The following is an 8842-nucleotide window of genomic DNA, read 5'->3' on the forward strand; positions in this document are numbered from 1 at the left end:
TGTCCCTTAGCACCCCCAGGTCCCTTTCTGCCAGGCAGCTTTCCAGCCACACTGCCCCAAGCCTGGAGCATTGCTTGGGGTTGTTGTGACCCAAATGCAGGACCTGGCACGTAGCCTTGTTAAAGCCTGGCACCATCATGCTCAAGACAGTCCCAGCCCTCCCTGGCATACAGGGGCCACCCCACCACCTCTCCTTCTGAGCCTACCCCTTCTGAAGAGCCTACAGACACCCAACACAGCTCTCCAGCTATGGGGTTCATCCCACCATGCTCCTGGCAGGGCAATAATATCGTTTCCCTGCTGCATGACAGCTTCCAGCTCTTCTCGCTCCTTGCACGTGCTCCATGAATGCAGGGCAGCAGTGCTGCTGTCACAATGGTCATGGTGACCTTTCCTAGACAGGCCAGCTGGATTCCACTCCTGTCCCCTGATGGCTTCTCCCATGCCTCAGGGTGAGTTTTCCCTGGCACTTGAGCCCAGCAGGTGGAATTGGTGCTCTTGCTTGCACTTCTGGAAGCCAGGACCAGCAGCCCCAGGTGCGGCAAGCCGGTGGCTCCGGGGCCACCTCATGGCTGCTGGGCAAGGGTGGCAGTGCCCAGAGCTGGGCTGCATGCAGGGCAGCAGTGTGCTGTCACAATGGCCACGGTGACCTGTGGAGATGGCCTACAAAAGAGAGCCCTGGCCTCAGGCCCTAGGTCTGTTGGACCAGGTGATGTGAGCAGAGGGCAGAGGAAGGACAGGGGTGGCATGGTGCTGCCGAGGGAGGACTGGGCCCCAGACCCCAGAGCTCAGTCCTGTGCTGCAGGCCCAGCTGTGTCCTGCTGCTCCCTCAGCCCTGTGCTGCTTCTCCCTGAGAGTCAGCAGAGGAGCACTGGGAGGAGCAAGCCAGCACCACGGTGACAGGGATGCTCCAAAGGCTCAGTGGTGATGAGTGCCAGGAATGAGATGGCCACCAACCCAGGGGAGCAAGGTGAGAGCAAAGCTCCCCTCCCACAGCCTGGCACAGCACTGCTTGGGGTTGGGCAGTGAGAGGCTGAGAGCGCTGGCAGGGGCAGGCAGCAGCTCCCCACTTGCCCCAGGCAGGGCCCCACCTTTGCTGAGCAAGCAGGGCCACGGCTGGGCAGTGGGCAGCTGCTGGGTCACCCATGCCTGCCATGCCCCCTTCCCACAGAGCCCAGAGCTGCCCAGCAGCCAGCCAGGCAGGGACTGAGCAGGCTCCTGGGGAGGAGCAAACCCCCAGGAGGCTATCCCCAGCCCCACAGGGGCCCTCACACTGCTGCCATTTGCTCTGTCCCCTGCAGCCTGCCAGCTGTGCCACCAGGCACAGTTGGACCCCGACCTCTATGGAAGGAAGAGACAGGAACAAGGCCTCTGTGTCCATCGCTACTGCCTGGTGAGTGCCTCAGGGGCTCCCTTCTGCCCTCCCACAGCCTGGCCCTGCCACACACTCCTCAGCAGCTCCTGCCCTGCTCTCTCTCTCCTGCAGTTCTTTGCCAGTGGACTGTATCCTGTCCCTACGGGCTCAGGTCGGGTGGGCTACTTCTCCTCTCATGTTCAAGGAGTCATTGAGCGGGCAGCACAGAAGGTGAGCACCTGGCAAGCACAGGGAGATCTGTGCCAGGAGAGGTTTGTGGGAGCTTAGCCAAGACCCCACAGAAGCAAGCCCAGCCCTTCCAACCACCTCTGGGACAAAAGTCTTGCTGATCCCAGCAGCTCCACAGAGGCTCCAGTACAGGAGCCTTATCTCCTGGGCAGAGATAAGGGGGGCAGCAGGCACATCCTGCACCCTGCCATGGGGCATGGGGCTGGCTGTGGAGATGCTGAGCAGTTGCTGATGGAGGCTTCTGTGCTCTTTGCAGATATGCTGTGTCTGTGGCAAGAGTGGGGCTTGCATCAACTGCTGGGTGTTGGGCTGTGGGCGAAGCTTCCACCTGCCCTGTGCCCTGCAGGGTGAATGTATCACTCAGTACTTTGACTACTACAGGTAAAGGTAGATGGCCCTGCCCAGGGATGCTCCTCACCTTCAGTCCCCCTCCCACCAGCTTCAGGCAAACCAGAAACAAAGCTGCTGGGACTCTGCCCGAGGCCAGGCACAGGCACAGGCACGGCCAGAGCTGGGCGAGCCCTGGGGCTCCTCCTCTGCCATCCTCCACACCAGCAGGGCAGGAGCCAGCACCACACACCTCGCCCACCCCTTTGCCCTTCCCCACAGGGCCTTCTGCTCACGCCACCGCCCACAGCAGGCAGTGGACAGGGACCCAGAGCCCCACACCGACTGCCTGCTCTGCTTCGAGGCCGTGGACGGCAGCAAGTCCTACACCACCATGGGATGCCCGGCGTGCCAGCACGCCTGGTTCCACAGGCGCTGCATCCAGGTAGGAGCTGCTCCCTCAGCCCAGGGGCGCGGCAGGGGCTCAGCAGCACCGGGTTCTCCCTCACGCTGTTCCTCCTGCAGGGCCATGCTCTGCGTGCCGGCATTTCAGCTTTCCAGTGCCTGCTCTGCAGGGACAAAGAGCGCTTCCAGCGGGAAATGCTCAGGATGGGCATCCGCATCCCCAGGAGGTTGGTTGCTTTTCTTCACAGCTCACAGGACAGGAGGGTGCCAGGGCGGTGCCAGGCCAGGGGCTGCCCCTGCGCTCCTGGCCCTCCCCTGTCTCATGAGGCTGGGCTGCAGCTACAGGGGGCAGTGGGGAACAGGGCAGAGAGGGGAGGCAGGGACACCCTGCACCTGCCCCATGCTGGGCCAGCCAGGGCTCAGCAACTTGCCTTTCCCCATCAGACCACCTGCATGGGAGACCGTCGAGGCCTTTGAAGGCCTCATGGCCAGGCACAGCCGCTGCGATGCCAGCGAGTGCCTGTGCCCAGCCGGCAGCGAACAGGCAGAGGAGGAAGGGTAAGCTCCCAACGCTGCAGCCCGGGGCTCTGCGCAGGGGCTGCGCCTGGCCAAGGGCTCAACGCGGAGCCAGAGCCCTGCTGGACAGCGCCGTGCTGCTGTCACTTTGTCCTCCCAACCAGCAAGCCCTTTGCCTCCCCAGGCCCTGGCAGCTGCTTCTGTGCAGCTCCTGTGCTGCTGAAGGAACCCACAGGAGCTGCTCCAGCCTGAGGGACGGCGCAGACAGCTGGGAGTGCCAAGGCTGTGCTGGCCCCAGCACTGGTAAGAAGCGCAGCCCCGGGGTGCCCCCGGGCTGGCACCGAGTGACCAGGCTGGCTTGGCAGAGCCCCTCTGCTCCAGCAGGGCCGGGGCACTGCTCTGGGCTGGCCTGCCGCAGCCATGCAGGCTGTGCCCTTCACCCTTCCGCTTCTCTTTGCAGCCGCCAGGGTCAGCTGCGAGACGGCTGCCCCCAGCAGTGCCAGCCGGGCCGGACCGTGGCCTCGCCAGGGCTCCGCAGCACCCGAGGGCAGCAGCCGCTCCGCCGCCCCTGGGCCCATGTGGGTGCGAGCCGCCTCCCGCCTGCAGCGCCGCGCTCAGCACCAGCCCTACAGCCGGCCCCGGAGGCGCCGCCAGGGCAGCCCAGCCTCAGCCCCCACGGCAGGGAGCAGCCCCCCGAGCCAGGCAGCGCCGGCGCTGCCCCGCAGCTCGCTGCCCGCCCCGGCCGGCAGCCCCCGCACCGCCAGCCGGCTGCCAGCGGCGGCTGCCTCCAGCTCCCCAGCAGCCGACAGCCGCAGCCCTGCCGGGCCCGTGCGGGGCACACGCCGCTTGCGCCGTCGCACCACAATTCCTTACAGCCGGCCCGGACAGCGCCCAGGGACCTGAGCTCTGCTGGCCCCGGGGGCTGCTGCCCCTCATCCCCCGCACGACTCAATAAAGTTCTTTGTTGAGCTATGCCCTGATAGTTCCATGCCCTTCTGTCACCTTCCTCCTCCATCCCCTTTCTCAGGGGGCAGTGTCAATGGATGGGCCCCAGAAAGTCCTCTGCTCACACAATCACAGAATATATGCAGCTGGAAGAGACCTCCAAGCTCATCCACTCCAACCTCAGACCCAGCACTGCAGGGTCAACACCAAACCATGTCCCTAAGCACCAGCTCCAAGGCTGCTTAAACACCTCCAGCACTGCCCTCAGCAGACCATTCCAATGGCTAAGAACCCTTTCTGGGAAGAAATATTTCCTAGCATCCAGCCTGAGCCTCCCCTGCTACAGCTTGGAACCATTTAATCTGCCCCTGTCCCTTGCCAGCAAGGAGCAGAGGCTGTCCCCTCCTTGCTCCAACCTCCCTTCAGGGAGCTGTAGAGAGCAATGAGGTCTCCCCTCAGCCTCCTCATCAGATTTCTTCCCCAGGCCCTTCCCAGCTTCCTTGCCCTCCTCTGCCCTGGCTCCAGCACCTCCACATCTCTCTTGTACTGAGATGCCCCAAACTGGACACAGCACTCGAGGTGTGGCCTCCCCAGAGCTGAGTGCCAGGGGACAGTCCCCTCCCTGCTGCTGCTGGACACAGCATTGCTGATCCCAGCCAGGATGCCTTTGGCTTTCTTGGCCCCCTGGGCACACTGCTGGCTCCTCTTCAGCTGCTTATCCCTTAGCACCCCCAGGTCCCTCTCTGACAGCAGCTTTCCAGCCACACTGCCCCAAGTCTATAGCACTGCTTGGGGCTGTTGTGACCTAAGTGCAGGCCCTGGCACGTGGCCTTGTTGAAGCTCCTCCTGTTAATGTTGGCCATGGATCCAATCTATCCAAGTCCCCCTGCAGAGCCTCCCTGCTCTGGTGCAGATCAACACTGCCACCTCACTTGGTGTCATCTGCAAACTTACTGCAGACACACACTCTGTCTTCATCAAGGTCATCAATCAAGATGATAAACAGCAGTGGTCCCAACACTGAGCCCTGAGGAACACCACTGGTGCCTGGCCACCAGCTGGGTTTAACTCCACTGACCACCACGCTTTGGGCCCTTTCTCCCAGGCAGTGCTGCATGCAGCAGAGCATAGCTCAGCCAAGCCATGTGCAGGCAGCTTGTCCACGAGAGTTCTGTGGGGAACAGTGTGGAAGGCATTCCCAATGTCTAGGCAGACTCTATCCACAGCCTTTCCCTCATCCAACAGTCACTCATCCTGTCGTAGAAGGTGATCAGGTTGGTCAGGCAGGACCTGCCCTTCACAAACCCATGCTGACTGGGCCTGCTTCCCTGCTTGTTTTCTGTATGGCATGTGATGGGGCTTAAGATGCTGTGCCCCATGCCCTTCCCTGGTACTGAGGTCACCCTGTCAGGTCTACAGTTTCCTGGGTCCTCCTAGAGAGTCGCAGGGCTCTGCACCTTGGCTTGTTCTTTGTCAAATGTTGATGTAGAAGCTGGCTTGGGCTCAGCAGCTTGAACCTGACAAATCCAATGTGTATGCTCCATAAACTTCCCTGCAGTTTCCTCACTCCAGCCCATGTGATGCCCACACTCCACTACCCCTGGCACTAGGTTGCTCCAGGTCGTTAAGCGTCCTGGCTGCTGCAGAGGCTGTGCTTGAGCCACGGCAGCACTCACAGCGTGGGGACTGTTGTTTTCCAGTCCTGAGAGTTAGCTACATCCTGCATCTGAAGGCTACCTGGGAGGCCACAGGTAGTCAGGCAGTCAAGCAGAAGGTAATCTGTTAAATACAACTCATACAATACCACCAGAACAGTTCAAATAATTACAATCACTGATCTACCCAAGGGATGAAATGCTAAACAAGCTGGGTTTGGTTGTCTTGGTTGGTAGGGCTCTTTGTGGAGTCACAGAATGTTAGGGGCTGGAAGGGACCTCAAAAGCTCATCCAGTCCAACCCCCCTGCCTGCCAGAGCAGCATCACCTAGAGCAGGTCAAACAGGAACACATCCAGGTGAGGTGCTCCATTCCCCCCAGTCCTATCACTCCCTGACACCATCAAAAGTCTCTCCCCAGCTTTCTTGTAGCCCCCTTCAGATACTGGAAGGCCACAAGAAGGTCTCCTCAGAGCCTTCTCTTCTCCAGACTGAACAGCCCCAACTCTCTCAGTCTGTTTCCATAGCAGAGCATCTCCAGCCCTCTGCTCATCCTCGTGGCCCTTCTCTGGACACCTTCCAGCACCTCCAGATCCTTCCTGTAACAGAGGCTCCAGAACTGGACACAGTGCTCCAGGTGGGGTCTCAGTAGAGTGGAGCAGAGGGAGAGAATCCCCTCCACCACATGCTTTTCCTTCTAGAGCAAGGGTGCTCACACAGTCTAAGTTTAGGAGCAGCACCATCAGGGCCACACTGTCCTTTATCTTCAAAACAGCAACTGGGACTCCTGTGTGGCAATACACCTGTAGGTGAAAGCCCTGCCTGCTACTCTGATCTGACTCACCCATTTATTCTACCATGTTCCTGCCCAATGCAAAGGGGTCCCCCAGCAGCTGTGACAGGCACAGGATGGACAGATCCTCTACAGCCAGCAAATATTCTAGCTCTGGGCTTACTTTGCTTACCCACCATAGGCTGCTAATAAGACATAATGCCACGGAATTATGACCTTTTCCTTCCCTTAGAAAGGAGGAAACAGGTTCTCACTAGCTGTCCTCAACCTCTGTTCTTAGCTGTGGCTGTGAATGCTTAAACCAGGATTCAGCCTTTTGTTCTCATTCTCTTAATCCTTCTGCTTTTAGCAGATGATACATTAGTTCTGCCTTGTGCCTAAGCACCCTTAGGAGGGCGCTTCTAATGGATAATTAACAGCACTTAATTATTCCTCCAGGTAGTTTGACTGCATTTATTTATGGATGTTGCAGCATTGTGTGAAAATTCCAGCTTGCTCAGGCACTGGGGAGCCAAAGGCAGTCAGCTCAGTTGTATCTCTCTCCTACTGCTCAGGCTCCCAGCCACGTTCTGAGCAAGCTGCTGTCCAGCTGTGGAATACGCAGAGCTCACACAGTGGATCCCGTTTCGTATGTGTCTTTGCAGCTACGCCTGCACGGCAGAGTGTTGAAACCCCGCCGGAGCAGGAGGAAGCACCAGAACCGGCGCTGCCTGAGAAGGTCCGGAGCGGGCATGGCCGGGGTGGCAAAGGGAGAGGCGAAGCTTCCCCACACCACAGCCGCATGCTGAGCCCTCGAGCCTCGGGCTGTCAACCCGCTGCTTTTCAGCACGGCCCCAGGAGCTCGCCACTCGCAGCTCCCACTAACGCAGGTCCACACGACCTCCCCGTCCTGAAGCAGCGCCGCGCTGCGGGGAACCGGCCCCGGCCGCGCTGAGCCCGGCGCTGGCAGGGGAGGGGAGGCAGCGCCGGCCCCTTCCGGCGCGAACCTGGGCGACCGCGGGGGATGGCATGGCATGGAACCGACGTGGCATGGCACAGGACGGGGGTGGCATAGCGCGGCACGGGGATGGCATAGCTGCCCTCAGCCCCGCCGCCCCTCACAGCATCGGGCCCGTCACAGGCAGTGGCAGGGGAAGCAGAGGAGCAGGGAGGTTGCCCCTCCGGAAAAGCGCTGGAGCCATGAGCCAAAACCGTGCCAAGAGCCTGCAGGCGGCCCGGCTTGTGACAAAGAGGTGGCTGTGGCCACTGGTGATGCCTTCACAACCTCTGCGTTGAAGGTGGCCAAAGGAAGCACCGTGACGACGGAGAAGTTGGCTCCTGCCGTGCGCCTTCTCTGCCCCAAGGGCTCAACTGCTTAAAGCACGGTGATGCTAAACCTCACCTCCAGGCTGTCAGCCCAGGATAAAGACGGTCTGACATGCACAAAAAGCAGGGCAATATTGCCCCACGGAAGAGGATGTTAGCTGTAGAAACTAATTCTTTTGGCAAGAAGTAACAGGGATTATCTGAGAAACGTGACTTCACTGGCTCTGCCTTCTGCTATGCAACACACAGCATCTGCAGGATGCTTTCCTTCCCATGCCCAGCAGTTGAATCACAGAGTCACAGAATGTTAGGGGCTGGAAGGGACCTTGAAAGCTCATCCAGTCCAACCCCCCTGCCAGAGCAGCATCACCTAGAGCAGGTCACACAGGAACACATCCAGGTGGGGTTTGGAATAGCTCCAGAGAAGCAGACTCCATAACCCCCTTGGGCAGCCTGCTCCAGGCCTCTGTCACCCTCACAGGGGAAAAAATTCTTCCTCCTGTTTCCATGGCACTTCCTCTGCCTCAGCTTCCACCACTGCCCCTTGTGCTGGCATTGGGCATCCCCCAGCAGAGCCTGGCTGCAGCCTCTGGGCACTCACCCTGCACAGCTTTAGCAACAGCACTGAGGTCACCTCTCAGGCTTTGCCTCTCCAAGCTCCAGAGCCCTCAGCTCCCTCAGCCTCTCCTCATAAGGAAGATGTTCTTCTCCCTTCAGAATCTTTGTGGCTTTGTGCTGGACTCTTTCAAGCCTCTTTCTGAGGTCCTTCCTGAACAGAGGGGCCCAGAGAACTGGACACAAGATTCCAGCTGTGGCCTCACCAGGGCAGAGGGGGAGGAGAACCTCTCTCCACCTACTGACCACAGCCCTTCTAATCTACCCCAGGATGCCATTGGCCTTCTTGGCCACCAGAGCACATTGCTGGCTCATGGTCAACCTCCCATCCCCTAGCACCCCCAGGCCCTTCTCCCCTTCCCTGCTCTCCAGCAGCTCAGTCCCCAGCCTCTCCTGCTCCATGGGGTTGTTCTTTCCCCAGGCGCAGGACTCCAGGCAGGCAGCGGAAGCAGCCACAACCAACTCGATGACAAGCGGTTTTTATTTTGCAAAACAATCACTATACAGCAACAAATACAATTGCAAATTGGATTGAAAAACATGAACTACCTACCACCAGCCAGTCAAGAAATGCCTCTTTTTAATGGTAACAGGCTCTAGAATTACCAGAAAGAAAAAGAAGACCAAAAGAATCACAGGTTTGTAACAGCAGACTGTATTCCTCGACATCCAGCATACA

General features: G+C 59.5%; 1 protein-coding gene across 1 annotated transcript; it reads left to right on the forward strand.

The window, feature by feature from the left end:
- The first annotated feature begins 945 nt into the window (after positions 1 to 945).
- Positions 946 to 3754, forward strand: LOC104298418 (PHD finger protein 7). The gene is made up of 9 exons (XM_054177010.1): positions 946 to 970; positions 1302 to 1393; positions 1487 to 1585; positions 1860 to 1984; positions 2213 to 2375; positions 2456 to 2562; positions 2780 to 2893; positions 3036 to 3154; positions 3312 to 3754. The coding sequence occupies exons 1-9, from the start codon at positions 946 to 948 to the stop codon at positions 3752 to 3754; spliced, it is 1287 nt and encodes a 428-aa protein (XP_054032985.1).
- The last annotated feature ends 5088 nt before the right edge of the window (positions 3755 to 8842 follow it).

Source organism: Dryobates pubescens, chromosome 37 (assembly GCF_014839835.1).
Source record: "Dryobates pubescens isolate bDryPub1 chromosome 37, bDryPub1.pri, whole genome shotgun sequence".
Taxonomy (NCBI): domain Eukaryota; kingdom Metazoa; phylum Chordata; class Aves; order Piciformes; family Picidae; genus Dryobates; species Dryobates pubescens.